This window comes from Chenopodium album, chromosome 8 (genome assembly GCF_948465745.1).
Source record: "Chenopodium album chromosome 8, dcCheAlbu1.1, whole genome shotgun sequence".
Classification (NCBI taxonomy): domain Eukaryota; kingdom Viridiplantae; phylum Streptophyta; class Magnoliopsida; order Caryophyllales; family Amaranthaceae; genus Chenopodium; species Chenopodium album.
The window spans coordinates 3984055-4004017 of NC_137841.1; the positions used below are offsets into that span (position 1 = coordinate 3984055).

The window sequence follows — 19963 nt, forward strand, 5'->3', positions numbered from 1 at the left end:
TAGTCACCTCCACCGCCATAACAACCGCCACTACATAAACAATCCCAGCATAACACCACACCTATCTTAAAACTAATAAATCAAAAAATCAAAATTTTAAACAAATCTTTAAAAGCCAATAAAAAAATTAAAAAAAATAATAAATAAAATAAATAAATCAAATTGGAAACCAATTAATTTTGAATTTAAGAAAAATATATTAAAGGATAAACCAATGTCAAGTTCACGATCACCACCACCTCCACCTCCGGTCGCCTAACCACCACCTCCACCTCCTGCTGCCCAACCCTAAAACACCACCTTCTCCAGCCACCCAAGCCAGAAACATCTCCCACGATGACCAGCCGCACCCCCGAAACCGGCCAAACCACCCAAATCGCACCGCAACACCCCCGAAACCCTTGCCCGTGAAACCCTCTACCACCCATCTAACCCACCCCGACCTCCGAAACCACCAACCTAGCTCACGCCAACCCCGAAAACCACCAACCTAAGCTACAACAACCCTCGAAACCTGCTCCCTACTTGAATCCGCTGCTATAACTGCCCCTCCTCCCTTTTCTCACCACCAAAACGACCGAATTTAAGAGTGGAAAAACGGAGAAGGATCGTTTTTGGTGGCGGAGGAATGGGCGGTGTTTTGTGTTTTTGTTTGAATCGATTTTTCGACGAAGCGGAGGGAAGGGAGGAGAGTGGTTTAGGGGATTGGGGTCGATCGGGGGTGTGTGGTTCGAGGGGAGGGAGAGCCGGCCAGCCATTTTCGGTAGGTTAGGGACACTAGTAGAATAAACGTAATGACAAGCGGTTCAAACCCCTTAATGGCAAGCGGTTTTGAACCGCATGCGCTTAGGGGGCTTGCCATTAGCCATTTAAATGGCAAGCGGTTCAGAACCGCTTGCTATTACTAGAGAAAGGGCAGCGGTTTTGGCGCCAAACCGCTGCCCATTACGGGTATACAAAATAATTTTTTTTTTTTTGTTTTTTTCACATAAATTGATACACAAACCAAATATATGTAAAAACATTAATATTTTTATTAATTATTTGTTGTAATATTACATTTACATAAAAAAAAAAAAAATTAATACAACAATAAAATTAATACAACCAATAAAATTAGCTCTATATAAAAATAAATAAAAAAAAATACTTTAAAAAAAAAACACCAGCCACGACCACCAACACCACCGACCCACCACGATCCACACCATGACCCCCACAAATATCAGCACCACCACCCACCACGACCCTCACTAACACCAGAAGCCCTGACCCTGACCCACCCCGTACCTAGCCACCACCCCACACCTCCACCCTCCGTAACCCACAACCCACCCAAACAAAACCCACATCTCCACCCAAACCGTAACCCACCCACCACCCCACACCTCCACCCTTCGCAACCCACCCAAAAAAACTCACATCTCTAGCCAGCCCGTACCCACCCACCACCCCACACCTCCACCGTCACTAACCCGCAACCCACCCAAGCAAAACACCAATTTTGACTTGAAAATTTGGTTTCAAAGGTCAAATTCAACCATGAAAACACTAGATCTAGAGTTTTCATGGTCGAATTTGACCTAAAAAACTTGAAAACCCACACGATTTGCACGAATTTGCTCAAAAATTGCTCGAAATTTTGCTCCAAAGCTGCTCGGAATTTTAGTCAAAATTATATGGGTTTTGGTCGAATTTGTTCGAAATTTATGCGGGTTTTGGTCGAGGAGAATGAGAAATGGATATTGAGAGAAAAGAGTGAAATGAAGGGAGTGAGAAATGGAGGGAGGAGTGAGAACGAAAGAGATTGAGAGAGGAGAGTGAGAACTGAGAAAGAGAGGAGAGAGAGGAGGAGAGGGAGCGGTTGGAGTGATGAGAGTGGAAAAAAAGGGGCGTGAGTTGTTATTTAAAATGGGTAGGTTTTTTTTTTTAAAATGCAAGCGGTTCACGGTACGAACCGCTTGCCATTTGGGCTTTTGCAAGCGGTTCAGCCCAAACCGCTTGCCATTTACAATTATGCAAGTGGTTCAGCCCAAACCGCTTGCCATTTATAATTTTAGAAGCGGAATTGCATAACCGCTTGCCATTTGGGGCTTCCCATTATGTTTATTCTACTAGTGGGAGGTGGTCGACCGGTGTCGATCAGCTGTGGGTGGCTGGGAACGGCAGCGGTTGGCTGGGTTGTCTGGGGATCAATTTCTTTTTTTTTTTTTTAAATTAAGCCAATCATGTGTTGACATGTGGCATTTAAAAAACAAAAAAAAAAGTTTATCTTTTCAGCAGTTAACCGGTTTTTGGGACTGCTGGAGGAAAACTTGCCTAATAGTTAGGATTATTGTAGAATAAACGTTAGTTGGGATTAATGTAGGTAAATCACCCATAGTTGGGATTATTGAAGTGTATTTTTCCAAAATAAAATTATTAAAAATTCAAGATTGGAATGGTATATATGTAGAGGTGATCAAGTTGAGCCCGACCCGATTTTGGTCGAGCTTTGGACAACTTTTTTTGGCCCAAAATTGGGCCAGGGCCGTTTTTAAAAAAATTTGGACGGGCTTGGGAAATCAATTTTATGCAATTTTAGTTGATTTTTTGGCCCGACCCGAAATCGGTCTGAAAGGCCCGCATGACCCGCCTAGTTTGGGCACACATTCACTACTAGAAAACAAGCAAATATCGACGGACTGGTTCTGACGGACCCATTATTCCGTCGGAAAAATCGAATTTTTCGACGGATTTTAATTCCGTCGAATATTTCCGATGAAGTCTACAAATCCGTCGGAAATTTTCGACAAAATAATAGTCCGTCGGAATAAATGTGCTTTCCGACGGATATTTCCGTAGGAAATTACTTTTTTCGATGGATTTATAGTTCGTTGGAAATTTCCGATGAAATTTTTTGTCAGAAAATATTTTTTTTTTTAAAAAAAAAAGTAAAACCTCTAGAAACCCTAACACCCATGTTCCATTTCCCCTCTTCTCCATCAGCCGCTCTTTGTCTTTCCTCTCCTTCTCCTCTTCTCTCTCCTCTCCTCTTTCCTCCTCTTCTCCATTCTCACTCCTCCTTCTTTTCTCGCTCGTTCTCCTGCTCCTCCTCTCTCTCGTTCTCTTCTTCTTTCTCTCTCATTAACCTCCTCCTTCTTTCAAACCACTAATCGGCCGACATCAACAAAACACCAGCAGCACCGACATCAATAACACCGGCATCATCATCATCATCAACAATTTTCATCTTTTTCGCCTTTTCTCTCTCTTCTCGTGTTGAGGTTTTCAGGTCAAATTCGACCATGAAAACTCTAGATCTAGAGTTTTTATGGTCGAATTTGGCCTCTTAAACCCAATTTCGAGTATATATGTGGTTGAATTAAGGTATGTATTTTTTTTTTCAATTTTGATTTTAAATTGTTGTTTTATTGGATTTTTTTTTTACGATTTATGGTGGTGGAAGGGTGTTGCTGTTAAAGTTCGGGTTTTGTGGGTAATGGTTAAAGATTTTAATTTTTTTCTTAAATTCTTTTGCTATTTTTTGGTGGTGACGGTGGCTTTCGGTGGCCGAATTGGGCTTGGGTTAGGGATGTAGATCTAGGTTTGGTTTGGGTGGGTTTAGGTTAGGTGGGCTTGTGCTGTGCGGTGGTGGTTGGTGGTGGGGGTAGTGGGTGGTGGTACGGGTTAGGTGGGCTGGTGTTGTGCGGTGGTGGCTAGTGGTGGGGGTGATGGGTGGTAGTACGGGTTAGGTGGGCTTGTGTGGGGTTGGTGTTGTGCATTGGTGGCTGGTGGTGGGGTAGGTTTTTTTTTTTTTGTTTTTTTAAGCATTTTTCGACCGATTTTCCGTTGGAAGTTTCCGGCGGAATATAGTCAGTCGGAAATTTTTGACGGACTATCTCAGGCCCGAAAATCTCTTCAGACGGACTGATTTACGTCAGAAATTCCGTCGAAAAAGTGGTTCCGACGGAATTTTTTGATGGAATTTCCGTCGAAAAAGTGCGTTTTTCCGACAAGTGTATTACGACAACCAGTTCCCGGAATTTCCGTCGAAAACGGGTTTTCCAACGGAAAACGGGGTGTTTCCAACAGAAAATTTCCGTCGTAATTTCACTGTTTTCTAGTAGTGATTTTCCAGCCAGCCTGATAAATAGGCATATTTTTTTATCTTGGCCCGGCCCGTCCATTGGTCACCTCTATATATATGGTATTAGACTAATTAAAAGTATATATGGTTGATTAACATATTTTGTAGCAATTGAATTAAAAAAAAAAAAAAAACAAAGTCCCTAAACTTTTGTCCAGTCAGCTGGAAATAGTATAGTCCACCCGGGTGCACCATGCGCATGGTGCACCCGGAAAGAACATTAGACATATTTTAAAGAAGTATGACACAAAAAAAAAAAAAGTACATGCTAGTTTTTGCAAAAGAACATACGTAGTACATGTGTTTGACAAAAGAACATGTTTGTGTTTGACAAGAACATGACATTATAAAGAACATACATTCTTTACAAAAAGAACATGTTATTTTTCATGTTTACTTGGGTGGTTGAACGTGTTTGAAAAAGAACATAATATTTGACAAAAAAAAATGTTTGTGTTTGACAAAGATAGAGGTGATCATTGTGCGTGACGGACAAGGTTAAAAAATCAGCTCACTTCTCAAGTTGGGCCAAGTTTTGGGCTGAAATTTTTGTGCTCAACCCCGCCTAATATAGTCCGGCCGTGAGGGTTTTCGGGTGGAGTAAAAAAATTCAACTAAAATGCATAAAAACGCATTCCTAAACCCCCCCCCCCCCCAAAAAAATTAAATTTACAGGTTGGGTCCGACCCAATTTGGGGGGTTAAAAAATTCTGCCCAAAACCCGTCCAAAATCGGGTCGGGCAGTCTAACTTTGATCACCTTTATTCAAAGAACATAAAGTCTTTACAAAAAGAACATGATAATACAATAAAGAATATGTTCTTTTTCCTGATTACCCGGGTGATTGATTTTTTTTTTTTAATGTACATACATCAAAGAACATATTGTATAATGTAAAGAACATATTATTCAAACTTAAAGAACATAATAATCAGACTTAAAGAACATATTATTCTCATGTTCTTTATAAATATCTATAATGTTCTTTTTTTTCGCCCATGTTCTTTTACCTAATGTTCTTTCCGGGCATGGTGCACCCGGGGTGGCAGGGTGCACTGCACCAACCATACATTACAGTCAGCAATAAAAAGTCCCTGAACATTTTGTTCGGTCAGCAATTCACACTACCAGAAATAGGCCGAATTCCGTTGAAAACACCCTGAAGTCCGTCGGAAATAAGGTGTTCGACGGAATTCCGTCGGAAAAGGTTGTTGGAAAACCAGTTGTAGGAAAAATGAACTTTTCCGACGAAAATTCCGTCGGAAACACTATTCCGACGGAATATTCCGTCGAAAAAATATTTTAGGCACTGCAATAATCCGTCGGAAAATTCCGACGGATTCAATTTGGTCGGAAATTTCCGACGGAAATTCCGTCGGAAAATGCTTTTCTGAGATTTAAAAAAAATACGTCGCGCCACCACCGGCACGGCGTATCACCACCTCCAACCACCAAAAAACCCAATATCAGACACCGCCACAACCACCAGCCCCCTAACTCGTATCAACAGTCCCGAACCACCCTACCACCCACAACCACCAGATCTACCATCCCACCTACAACCACTAGATCTACCACCAAACCCGAAAAAATTAACAAAAAACAAAGAAAAAAAATTAAAATGAAAACTTGAAACCCGAAAAAAAAATTGAAAACAGAACAAAATAATGAAAACACAATGAAAAAAAATTAACAAAAAAAAAGAAAAAAAATTAACAAAACTGAAAACAGACCACCGCCACCACCCACCTAAAATCACCACCGAAACCCAACATTAGACAACCGCAAAAAACCGAAAAAATTAACAAAAAAAAAAAAAGAAAAAAAAATTAAAATCCCAACACCCTAAACCCGAACTCCAACAGCCACCATAACCACATATATTCGATCTAGTAAACTTAAACCCGAAAAAAAAAAATGAAACCAGAACAAAAAATTTTGAAATTCAAACCAAATAACTTACCACAACGATTCAAAGTCTTGAAATTGGTTATATAAGGCCAAATTCGACCATAAAAACGCTAGATCTAGCGTTTCCATGGTCGAACTTGACCTTAGAACCATAAATTAGATATGAAAAAAAACGCCGGGAGATTGGTCGGAAAATAAATTGGGGTTGCTTTGTGGGCTAGCTTGGCCGGAATTCAATATCAAAAAGACAAAGAGAAGAGGGAGTACGTAGAAAAGGAGTGATGAGGGAGACTGAAGAGAGCGAAGGAGAGGAGTGAGAGAGGAGAGATAAAGAGAAGAGAGAGAAAGGGGAGATGAAACGGCGGAAGGTTTGAAATGAGGGGTAAAGGGTTAGGGTTAGTTATTTATACAAAGTTTTCTTTTTTCAAAATAAATTTAGTCACTGCCTTTTCCGTCGGAAATTTCTAACGGATTTAAATCCGTCGGAATATACTTTCCTACGAAAATTCCGTCGGAACTGTTTGAAATCCGTCGGAAATTTCTGACGGAATAAAATTCCGTCGGGAATTTGCGACAGAAAAAAATTCCATCGGAAATTCTGTGATTTGCGACGGATTTTCGTGTCTGTCGGAACACTTCCGCCGGAAATCGGCCTATTTCTTGTAGTGTCATTATGGCAAGGTCCCTAAACTTTGTCAACTCATTGTACTAGCCACCACAACTGATAAGTCAATGGTGGTTGAGGGACCAAAATCAAACTTTTGACAATGTTTAAAGACGAACCTTGTAAACCATAAAATTTCAAACCTGCAATATACAAACAAAGAGGTAGAAAAATATACGAGAACAATTATTTCATTAATAATTTGTGGGTTACAACTCTCGTAGATCTCTTGATTCCTCTCTCTACAAGGCTAGGGTTTTGATATTTGTTTATAGTACGGGGCCTTGTCGGCTTAATCCATACTTTATACCTACAATGTTTGGTAGTAGGGAGGAGATGTGATCTTTGTGACTTATTCCATCTGATCCTCTATAAACCTGGTAACGATGACTGGGAGGAGATGTGGTCTTTGTGACTTATTCCATCTGAGCCTAATTAAACCCTAAAACGACCCTCTTTATATAGTGTTATAGAGTAGTAAACAAGATATTTATCAAATATTCTACGAGATCTTGAGGATAATATCTTATATTTTTTGATATTATCCCCTTATTTACAAATATCTGACACCTAATAATTAACAAAATTTCGGTGTCAACAAACGTATTTTTACTTTAATTTACTCAAGAAAGTAAGGGGTTTTGTGAGGAACATTAGATAGTAAAACATTATTAAAAGTGTAGCGAGAATACTATTTAAAAAATGGAAAGAAATACATTAAAAATAAGAAAATGTTTTTTTTTTATTATTTAAATATGGCCACAAAAAAAAGACGTTTCGTTTAATTAAACATGAAAGGACTTTATATGAGTATTGCAAAAAGTCAAACTGTCGCGTCAATTATTATAGGAGTATTATAAACATTTATTTAAACATGTGTTTTTATTATCTAACATGGGTGATAGGTGTATAGTACTTACATACGTAAATTTGGAAAAGATGCGTATATTTTAATGTGACCCACTTGCTCCAATTCTGCTATAAAACACGACAGGAAATTTCATTAATAGATCACACAACATAGCTATATTCAGCAATCAATTTCCTACAAAAATTTGAAAAAAAAATCTCTTACTATTATAAACATGGAGTTTCAAATGTTTGTTATGTTAATAGCAATAATAATAATATTCATGTATCATATGATAAAATCCATACAAAAAACATCACCAAAATCACCTCCATCCCCTCCAAAACTCCCCTTGATAGGCAACCTCCACCAAGTTGCATCCAAACACACACTCCCGCATCGCCGCTTCGCCGAGCTAGCGAAGCGATACGGGAGGGTGATGCAGCTTCAACTAGGCCAAGTGCCGACCATCATTGTGTCTTCCGCCGATATGGCTAAGGAAGTTATGAAAACTCATGACTCTGTCTTCTGTAATCGTCCTGTTATTATGATTGCCAAAGAAGTGTTTTATGATTGCACCGATATCGGGTTGGCTCCCTACGGTGAGTATTGGCGCAATGTACGTAAGATCTCCGTGCTCGAGCTCTTTACCTCCAAGCGAGTTCAGTCGTTTCAGCCCATTCGAGTCGAAGAGGTTACTAATCTCATCAACTCCTTAGCCTCTGAACAAGGCCGTGTTGTTAATCTCACCAGGAAAGCATTTTTTCTTTCTTGTGATACATTAACAAGGTTTGTATACATGATCATATTCTTCATCTGTTATTTTTATTATTTCTTGATTCGCTTTGACTTTTACAATATATATCCACCAGGACCACCACCCCTCATTTAATTGTCTTTTGTAAATTATATTATTTTTTTAACGATAAACTACATACGGGGAGGACGAGAGGACCCCCACCCTATCACAAGAATGGGGGACTGTTGTGAGGAATCGAACCCCAGTCACTTGGGGGGGGGGGGGGATGGAGGGATGTCCCTCCATCTCCTCATTCCTTTATTTTATTTATAAATTACATGTTTATATGAAGTCTTGTTAGATTCATAACAATAATTTATTGATGAATAAAGTTTTGTATGAAACAGGTCAACTAAAATAGAACTTAGTTAAAAAAAAAAAAAAAAAAAAAAAGTCTAGACCTTTGTTTCTTATTAGTTATTATTACCTCCGTTTCATATTCTTGTAGCATTTACTAAAAATGATTGCTACACATTATCTGCAATAAATGTTTTCTTTCCTTTTTTACATAGTTATTTATCTCTATATCTCTCCTCAATCCTTATCACATGCATCATTAGCTTTTTCTCTCCATTCAACACTAACAAACAAATTTTGCCTAGAAGTCCGTACAAGATCAATTGTTGTACAAAAATACAGAGTATAAAACAGAGGTGATATTCCTTTGTTGCAAATAATAAGAACATCAGTAATACTCCGTATATATTTCTTGTTGTTTTTTATTAAGAGATAGATGGTTATGAGGAGGGTCCATGCATGCATGCTGCATATATCATAATACGAGTATATATAGAATAATACAACTAATCAGTTATTTCAATTATCAGGTCAGCTTTCAGTACGAAAGGCAACGAACAAGAGCCATTCAGAAAATTATTATCAAGCGTTACGAAGCATTGTACGGGATTCTGTATTGCAGACCTTTATCCGTCAATACCATTTCTTCACAGAATAAGTGGAATGAAAAGAAATTTTGAAATAATTACTCAGGAAACAAATAGGATATTTGATCCTATTATTGAGGAACATAAATCTAATAATCCAAAGGATGAAGATTTGGTTGATGTTCTTTTAAGACATCATGTTGATAATATCAATAATCCCGATCATTTTTCTATGACCACTGATAATATAAAAGGAGTTATTATGGTAAGTACAACTAATCGTTAATTTTCTTTGTTCATCGTTTGTAATTTATACGGTGGTTTTTTTTTTTTTTTAAAAAAAATTATATGATTCATCTAACTAATTAAATATGTAATTTTTTAATAGAATATCAACCTATAATACATCACAAAGTCTTATATGTAACTGGCCACACCGTGTGGCCAACCATTATAAAGGCTACTTCAATTTGCTAGTGTAATGGGGGTTCCTTGGTTAATGTTAAAAGAGTTACTTCGTCATTGTTATAGAGTTACATACTCTGTCAGTGTTATAGGAGTTACTTGGTCGGTATTACAGGGTTTGCTTAATCAATGTTATAGGAGTTACTTTTAAGTGGCCACACGGTGTGGCCGACCGCACATAAGACGAACTAATTATACATTATTCCTTTCAAATAATTAAGTGGAGATAATCATGTTCAAATTTGTAAATAAAAGTGGAGGTAATAACGTTACAAATTTGTAAATATATAAAATAATTGTGAAAGGCAAAATGTTATGCCCCGTTCATTTCACCTTATTTTTGATGAATTGAAATTATTTTTACTGAAACAAAATTATATATATTTGCTGAACTTAAATTATTTTTTATTGAACTTAAATTAATTTTGCTGAAATGAAATTAGTTTTGTTGAAATGAAATTATTTTACTGATTTTTTTATTATAATTTTTCTTTAAGATAACTAAATTTTAGTGAACTTAACTTATTTTTACTTAACTGAAATTCTTTTTAATGAACTGAAATTAATTTTACTGAATTAAACTTATTTTTATTGACTTCAAATATTTTTACTTGATATAGTATTATTTTTTAAGGTGAAATAAATAGGGTCTTACTCCATCCATCCCATAATGAATAACTAACACGTTGAACTTTTTTTGTTTTTTTTTTTCACTATCTATATATTAACATGAAAGGTAATGTTTTATTACCATATAATAACATATTTTATCATAAATATGTTGTTATAACGTTATTTTTATTTTCATTAATATTTAGTTATATAAAAATAAAGTCAACTAGAGGTGTATATATACAAGCCAATAAGTTATATTTTATCATAAATTTGCATCTGCATCGACTGCATGTATGCTTTATTATTTATCCTAACAACTAGAGGTGTATATATACAAGCCAATAAGTTCATTATTTTCATGTTTATGACCTTACTTGATTGGATTATACTTGACGCTGAAATTTATACCATTAATTCGCTAGTTTAATTTATATATAGGAGCTACTTGGAGGAGGAACTGAAAATTCATCGTCAATGATAGAGTGGACAATGTCGGAACTCCTAAGAAACCCAACAACTTTAGAGAAGGCACAAGCTGAGGTACGACGAGTATACAAAGACATACAAGGGGCAGTTGATGAGTCGAGGTTAAACCAACTTACGTACTTAAAACATGTTATCAAAGAATCCTTACGACTACATCCTCCGGTTCCTCTTTTAGCTCCTAGAGAATCCATGGAGAGATGCCAAATACATCCGTATGACATACCAGCAAAAACACGTGTCATTATTAATGTATGGGCTATTGGAAGGGATCCTGAGTATTGGCCTGAGCCTGAGAAGTTTTATCCCGAAAGATTTGAAGATTCATTGATTGATTACAAGGGAAGCAACTACGAGTTGCTTCCCTTTGGTGCGGGTAGGAGAGGGTGCCCGGGTATGGCATTAGGTGTAGCTATGGTTGAGCTACCACTTGCTATGTTGCTCTATCATTTCGATTGGAAGTTACCAGATGGAATGCGACCACAAGATCTAGACATGGATGAATCTTTTGGTTTGACAATGAAGAGGAAAAATCACTTGCTTGTAATTCCTACTCTTCATCCTTCTTCTAATCTGAAAACGGGGGTTTAATTAATGACCACTTAAGTAATAATTAAGCTTGCTTATTATGGATGGTTTGTGTACCATTATTGTGTGTGTGTGTGTGTGTAGTGTGTGTTTCGTGAGCATTATATTATGGTGTAAAAGTAATTTCCAATTGCTTAAACTTCTAAATAATATAAAAGGCTAATGTGATTTTATGTAATTTCTCCAAAGATCACCCACTTAATGATGCAAGGGGCGGACTATGAGCTTGCTTAGGCTCTCAAACTTGACCCCTCGGTACATAGAATTGTCGTGTACTTCCTCTGTTCCGAATTAAATGATATAGTTTGACTTTGTACACTATTCACATAACTTGTTTTGACTTCATTTTATGGTTGCCTCCGCAATTGTTAACATTGGACAAACATTCGGTCTTTGTAGAGACCTTCCCCATTTAATTTCTAGCAACATCAAGGAAACTCTAGCTAAACTTTTTAAGCCCATTGGGATCTCACAACTAGAACTTGATTTTTTGGATCGCGCACAATGGTGGTGAAGCAGTTCTAAATGGCATTCAATCGAGCTCAAGCTCGATGTAGAAAAGCTCAAGGCCTCATGGCAAGTGCTAAGGGAGTATGGTAACATGACTAGCGTTGGTGTGTTGTTTTATGATGGATGAAATCATGAAATGAGAAAGAGGTCAATTCTAGAAGGAAAGACGACAGCCCGTTTCGGATGTGAAAGGGGTGTAATGGTTGGATTTGGTCCAGGACTCACCACCATTGAGGCTCTTGCTTTGCGGAGTGTTCCTCTACACGCTCAATATTTGATAAACTGGCTCAATGGTGCATCCATATGTTGTGTTTTTAAATCAGATGAAAGTGTTTGAAATTATGGCTCAACTACCCGGCTGTGCGTCTAGCCCAATAACACCGGGCCTGTTAATCTAGAGGCCCTCCATAAATTAAAGGCCCATGTTTTTTTTTTTTTTTTTTTTTTGTGTGTGTGGATAAATATAAAAAACAATAATATAGGCATACACACTCTTTCCTTTTTCCCTCCCAATAAATCTACTGTTGTTTTGTATCTTCAATTAATTTGCAGTAATTATTTGTTTTAGCAAATATATGACTATGGTTTTTTTATGGGGTGAAAATCGATCACAGGATCTCCTGAAACCGGGAGGGAACCTCTAGCCACTTTTGAGCTATCCCTCACTCTCAAATTATATGGCTATGTGAAGATGGGAAACCACTAGCAAATGGAACAATCTTCTTTAAGTTGGAGGCATGTCTGTCCGAGTTGGATGATGATGTTTATAGATTTTAATTAACTCGATGATCACAAGTTCACAACAACAATAATAACAAAAATATAGTGAGAGAAGATGTTCCCAAAGGACAAAGCACAATTCATGCATTGCTTATAATCAAACGTATTTTTTTACACAAGTGCCTTTTGACATTACTCCTCCAGTCTACAAGCTTATCTGCTCAACAAACAGTTGCACAAGCCTAGAAAAAAAAAATGCATAAATTAGGAATAAGCATTATCACCTTTACGATATGGCTATCAGAGTATCACAAATCATTCTCCGATGACCAATCAGAGAGCTTAGCTACAACGCGAAGAATCAGGGGGTTGGAGTACCGGCATTAGAGTCCTTAGACTTGTTCTCGTCAGAAGATGGTCTCTCTTCTGACTCGGATGGTCTAATTTCCTCGATCATCCTAACAACATCTTCCATTCTAGGCCTCATATCAGGAACTCTTGCAACACAAGCCAGTGCTATCTGCAACATCTGCACCATTTCCTCTTCCGCGTTTGGACACCTCAGCAGCTCTACATCAAACACCTCAGAAGTCCATTCTTCTCTTACTACAGACTGCACCCATCGAGGGAGATCAATCACATCACATTGTCCGTGACTAGTCTTAAGAGGGGCTTTCCCGGTAAGCATCTCTAAAAGAAGTACTCCAAAGCTGTAAACATCTGATTTTTGGCTGGCTTTTCTTGCTTCAATCACTTCTGGTGCATGATACCCTATGCTCCTCGAGGTGATACCTTGGAAATTCATCAGTAAAGGTAAGCCGAAATCAGAGATGCAGCCTTCATGATCTTGTGTGAGGAGGACGTTGGAGGACTTGATGTTTCCGTGGATAAATTTTCCACCGGCTTCACAGTGGACGTGGAGTATTCCTCGTGCAGCCCCTAGTGCAATTGATATTCTAGAGTTCCAATCTAGGGGAGTCTTTCCATTGTAACCATAGCCTGAAAAATCAGAAGAAGGATGCATCAAGAAAATGCTAACAGCAAAATTTGAAGCAGTTTCAAAATTTTCACAGTTTACAGTAACAAGTGAACGACAGAATGCAGATATAATCTTAGGAATATGCTACACTACAACAAATTTTCAGATGCTTATGCTTCTAGTAGTTTATATGATTCTTATATCAGTCAAAATCAATCAGATTGGCAGATTGCAGTTCACAGTCGAAAATTTCCTCAAGGAAATAGCTGCTCAATAAATATGTATTTATCAAATGAGAATCACTAGTCCTTTCTCTTTTTCTATAATTTGCTTACTTGTAAATAGAGGTGACAATCAGGTCCTCAAGTCAATTTGAGTCAGGTCCATTTCGGGCATGGTCGTTTGGGTTGATTTCGGGTTTGATCCATTCGGATTGGGTCATTTTCTATTGTTCTAATACTCTTATCAAATGAGAAACACTAGTCCTTTCTCTTTTTTTGGTTGGGTATGGGTCAGTTTGGCCAAGTCTACATGTAAAATAGCATCAAAAAACATTTTTAGTTACTACTTTAGATAAGGGACATAAATGCATGTAAAACAGTAAGAATAAAGGGTTAAGGTAGGCATACCATGCAAGACGGCACTTAAGCTACCACCGGGCATGTAATCGTACACTAGAAGTTTTTCATCCTTGGAGAAATAGTAAGCCCGAAGAGGCACAAGATTAGGATGTTGACCAATCTTGCTAACCATTTCCATTTGTTGCTCAAATTCCCTCTTTCCAATTCCCACCTCCTTCAGCCGTTTTACCACCACCACAATTCCCTCATCCAAAATCGCTTTGTATGCTGTTCCATAGCTCCCTTTCCCAAGAACTTCCGCTGAAGCCCTAAGCAAGTCCTCAAGATCAAAGTTATACGAGCAGCCTTCAAAGAAGACCAATTTGTTCTTCTCAGCTGTTTGCACACCACTCCCAAAGTCTTCCTTTGGCAACTGATTTTTACCCTTCTTGGCATTTGCTTCTTTTCCTTTGTCAACCGCACTATCTTCTACACTTCTCCTCTTCAAACAGCATAATAAGCAAATCACTATAGCAAGAAACAACACAAAAGTGCTGCTTATTACTATAGCAATGATGGCACCTATTTTCAATTTCCCGCGATTGCCAGTTTTGCTTTTCATAGGGAGTGTTGACGGAGATGCCAAGGAAGCTGGAGCAGGTGATGGGCTACTCGAGGAGCAAGTGTCTAGAGGCGGCCCACATAAGGAGTTCCCCGAAAATGATGAACTAGGGAACTTCTTGAGTGAATATGGGATTTCGCCATTTAACTTGTTGTAGCTTATGTTTAAAACCTTGAGCCTTGGAGGTTTAAGATCAGGGATAGGACCTGAAAGCATATTATTTTGGAGATCTAACACCATAAGCCTTGTCAAATTATTGATAGTTGGTGGAATTCTTCCTGTGAAGGAATTAAAGCTTAAGTCCACCAACATAAGTCTAGGAGAAAGTGTTTCGGGAATGCTACCAGAGAAATTATTTGATTGGAGGAATAAGGATTGAAGTGATGGTAAAGAAGCAACATCAGTAGGAATTTTTCCATTAAGGCTGTTTGATCTTAGACTTAGGATTTCCAGCGCGTCTAGTTTCCCAATGGTGCCGGATGGTATAGAGCCAACAAGACCAATTCCTGGGAGATGAACAGCAACTACACGGGTTCCTTCAGTATTGCAAGTAATACCAGCCCAAGTGGTGCATATTGGGGAAGCAACATCCCAGTTAAGCTTTCGGCCATGTGGAACATTAGCGATAAAGTTAAGAAGAGCTTTCCTGTCTGAGTTCAAGTCAGCACAAATGAGAGGAAGGATAGCAACTTGGATAAGAAAGACGGAAAGTTCTAGCAAGGAGGATTGACGCTTCATGGTGGATTTTCTGCTGAAGCTATATTAAGATGCTAGATGCAGAAATAACACCATGAGGCAGTGCCGTGGTTTCAATATTCTGTCTCAATAATAAAACCTCTATGACTATTGCATCTGAAGGGAGAGGTTGACAGGAACACTGCATCATCAAAAGCAAAAACAATTATTAGATGATGAAACCAACATCATAAGCAATATAGATATGAAGCTCAATCGGCATGCATATATGCATTACATAAAAACAAGGACACAGTTTTGACTACTGAAAGTTATCTCACTAAATATTATTTTTCATGACATCCATTAAATTATTAAAAAATATCTTCACCATCGAGAGAACTTTACCATTCCCATTGCTCCATTTCATTTATCTCGCTTACTATTTTGATCAACAACTTATCAGGGTGATGAAAGGGGGATTAACTCAACAAAAATTGCACTTCACTGGGCTATGGGATTTACTAATAAAACAATATGGACTTAACTTAAAATGCACTACTTATATGCAAAATTCTGCATTTGCTGATATTGTTTATCATCTTTACTAACAGTAAGAATCTAATCAACCCATATAATCTTTACATTTTGCTCTAGATTGGAATTTCCTGCAACAATTATCAAGCCATCGAACAACAAATGGATATTGTAAGCAAATACATACATACATACATACATACATACTTAAAAAGAAAGAGGTCAAAGGACATTAAAAATGATTTGCAATTTTTTAGTCTACAACTTTTCGTACTTTAGTATGATTTACACTGTTACACATACAATTAACTATGAACAAAAAATTGTATATAGTACTTTCAATGATTCCACAATGAGGACCACCAATTCTTTTAATCTCTTCAAGCTTTTTCCTTTATGATTTTAGGTGCTAATGTCCTCTCAATGATTCTATCATGCAAAAAGGAATGTATACTTATTAATTAAGTAATCAATTTAAAAGGGCTACCTAATTTTCACGTTATGAATATCAACATCATGCAATAAAATTAATGCATTGTACATTAGTACTCTTAACAACAATCATAAGTTCTTTGTAATTTCAAATAGACAAGAATCAAAATATTCTCCAATTGTTTAGAGTATGCCTTGGTTGAGGTCGGTCGAGGGTCAATTGCTCAATTCTTATCCAACCTTCGTACCCTCTATTCAAACACACAAAAAAAGTACCATATTCAGATAACTTAGAGGGAATTATATAACATTTTTAAGATTTAAAGTGAAAAAAACCTAGCATTTCAGGAATATATACTACTATTATCTATATATTGAAAGATCCTAAATTTATAATATACTGTAAAGTTTAAAAGCAACCCTCTTAAGAAAAGAAAGATTAGAAAGAATCCAATGCCCATTATAAGCAAAAAAGCAAAAGTAAAAACCATACTCTGCCATGCAAAAATAATTTTGAAATTAAAAAGTTTGATATGCTTTTCCTCAAAAAGACACATCTTCTTTAGACAAGCTCCAAACACTACCCTTGATAATTGATGTTCAATCTTTCTTTAAAGTCAGTACTCTCTCCATCCACCTAAAAATCTAAAATCAATACTCATTTATACTATTTTGTAACGTTAAAAAACATGTGTTACAATTCTATAAATACATTAGATTATGCGTGTTAAATCCTATGCATACCCTTGCTTAAATCAAATAATGAAGAGAGGATGCAAGTACGACATTGACTTTGAAATTTATACGGTTCACTAGCAATGTGTTAGCCATGTCCACGATATATGTTACTGAACATATAATTACGATAGATTAAGGACTTAGAGAGTTTAAATACTACCTTGAAACGTAATAGGCCCTGAAATTAGGCTCAACTAGAAATCATAGCTCATTATAACAAAATATCACCATTCACCAACTCTAGGGCAACACCAAAGGGGGCACGTTGCACCCAAACCCCGACTTGCTAATTAAGCATCAAGACCCGCGTATTGGGTCATTCGTACAGGGCAAACCAATTCAAGGCATATTCAAAAAGTAATATAACATTTGTTAAATTTTCTTAGTTAAACACGTAGCACAAATAATGGATTAAAAGACATCCACTAATCTCCTTTGTCCAGTAATTACTCCCTAATTACCTGTCAAGTACACTAAGCTAATTAGCAAAAGCAAAACCATTACACTTATTAATTATTTTACAACAGAAGCTTTATGCTCCAACTGTCATTTGGCATCCTCCGACAAATAAATATAGAATGCAGAAACAACTTTGGACTACAATGCGACAAAAAAGAGGAATAAAGATAACAAAAATACAAATAAAAGAAAGAAAAGGAGAGTTGCCTCAGTTTCCATTATGTGGTCTACTATTCGATTTATAACAAGTTTTAGGTGAGACGGACTTATAGTAACTTCTTTTATCGATTATGAGTTGCCCTTAAAGTCAAAATAAGCCACTCTAGTTACTATTCTTACATAGTCCTTCTAATACAAGATTTTGCATCGATATTATACAATATTAATGGTAGAATACTCGGATCTAGTTTTAATTTTTAATATACTAACACTTCTTGTCTACTTGTTTTTTTAACATACAACAACTATTTTATACAACTGCCAATATAACATTTCGCTATAAACAGTTAAAAAGATTTAAATTAAACACTTAGGATTCGTTTGGCATCGTTATGGTTTTCTGTTTATTGGTTTTTTGTTTTTTAAAAGTATATTATATATGTCACATAATGAATCAAAAAATATTTAGACTCATTAAAATCATAATAATTTTGAAAATTGACAGCAGAAAAGTGGAAACACCTTTTTCTTGTTTCCTGTTTTTGGTTTTTAGTTTTCAAAAAAACAGGAGACAGAAAACCAAAAGTGATACCAAACAAGCCCTAAATAGCTGATTTACATCAAATCAAACACTAATTATATTACAAGGTATATGAACAAATTATCGTAGGATCTAACCGTAACAAGACTAGCCGTTGGTTCTTTTTTTTTTTTTTTTTTTTGAGAACAATAAATGCAAGTAATAAAACAATTTTTTTAAATAAAAAAACAAAAATATGCAGAAATTGTCAAATAATTTCAAGCATACAACACAAAATATACTACTGTACTAAAATCAACCAATTTTGCAATGTGATTTGTTTTGTTCTCCACTTCTTCCCCAACTAAGCCCACAAATTTTCAAAATTATGCATAAATAAATAAATAAATATATGACATTCATGTAATTGTAAATAAGCAAAACCCAGAATTCAAAATTACTATAAATAGTAAAAATGAACAAAAATTAAGATGAGTGAGAGAAAAACCTTGAGAGAAAAACAGAGCCAAAAATGCAGAGAAATCCACCAATGTAGAAGAAACCCAGATGAAATTACAGTGAACTGAGTGAATTTTTTTTTTTTTAACAATTTTGGATTTCACTCATTTCAGAAGAAACCGACGGAAAAAAGCGTTGGTAAAACCAATTTTTTACGACGCTTTTGTATGTATTAAGAGGAATTTGGCATTAAGTGAGAGCTTCTCTTAGAAGTCCCTCAACTATAATAAAAGAGTTATTGAAATTGAGTGATTAATAGAGAGAGAAAGCAAGAAAAAGAGGGAATTTTGTGATGGACCCAGAACAAAAGTTTTTGGTAGAAAAAAGAAGAGAGAGAAAAAGGGAAATTAGTTTTGGCATAAAATGAAGAAAAAAAAAAGGAAATAGTGACTAGTGAGTGTGATACAGTTCAGTAGTGTCAAGTTTTGTACAGGACTCCCTTTGTTAAATAAATAAGATACGCTTCATTTAAGAAAGTGATGCACTTAAAAAAAAACTCGAAGGGAATATAAGAATAATAAAATACGTTCGACTTAGAAGAGTGATGCACTTAAAAAGAAAACTCAAGGGGAATAAAGAATAATACAATACGCTCGATTTAGGAAAGTGATGCACTTAAAAAAAAAAAAAAACTCGAGAGGAATAAAGATGAAGATTGGTCAAAAAAGAAAGGGAAAAAAAGGTGGGAAGTACAGTGGTAGTGAAGTTAGGGAGGTTTAGGGATGAGCAAAGTGGTGAGGAGAGAGAAAATTGGAAATGAGAAAATTAAAAATGGAGTGTTGTGTCATGTGTTAGTGCAGAAATGGGGAAACAATTGCGGTTTTGCTGCGTTGTTTGTTCACTTTGTGGGTTTTACTTGTTTTTTTTGTAAAGGACTGACCTCGAGATGCTATTAACCGTTATTTGCTTCAAGGAATCTTCTTTTACGGAGGAGTACTTGTTTTTTTAACCGTTATTTGCTTCAAGGAATCTTCTTTTACGGAGGAGTACTTGTTTTTTTAACCGTTATTTTATAACTTCATCAAGATTTTAAGAATGTCCTTTTATAAACCAATTAAAGTTTTATTTTTTAAAAAAAAAAAAAAAATAGCCAAAAATTAAATACAAATTAGAGAATTAATCAGATGCTAGTAATTATATACTTC

The 19963-nt window shown here is 36.4% G+C and overlaps 2 protein-coding genes across 2 annotated transcripts; one reads left to right on the forward strand and one right to left on the reverse strand.

The window, feature by feature from the left end:
* The first annotated feature begins 7598 nt into the window (after nucleotides 1–7598).
* LOC145642630 (cytochrome P450 71D11-like) lies at nucleotides 7599–11391 on the forward strand. Its single transcript, XM_081693821.1, has 4 exons — nucleotides 7599–7628; nucleotides 7715–8343; nucleotides 9181–9502; nucleotides 10756–11391. Exons 1-4 carry the CDS (start codon nucleotides 7599–7601, stop codon nucleotides 11389–11391), a joined length of 1617 nt encoding a protein of 538 aa, XP_081549947.1.
* A 1333-nt stretch (nucleotides 11392–12724) lies between these two features.
* On the reverse strand, nucleotides 12725–19534 carry LOC145641619 (putative inactive receptor kinase At5g58300). Its single transcript, XM_081692471.1, has 3 exons — nucleotides 18808–19534; nucleotides 14227–15656; nucleotides 12725–13617 (listed from the first exon to the last, which is right to left on the reverse strand). Exons 2-3 carry the CDS (start codon nucleotides 15515–15517, stop codon nucleotides 12980–12982), a joined length of 1929 nt encoding a protein of 642 aa, XP_081548597.1. The 5' UTR covers nucleotides 15518–15656; nucleotides 18808–19534; the 3' UTR covers nucleotides 12725–12979.
* Nucleotides 19535–19963: the final 429 nt, after the last annotated feature.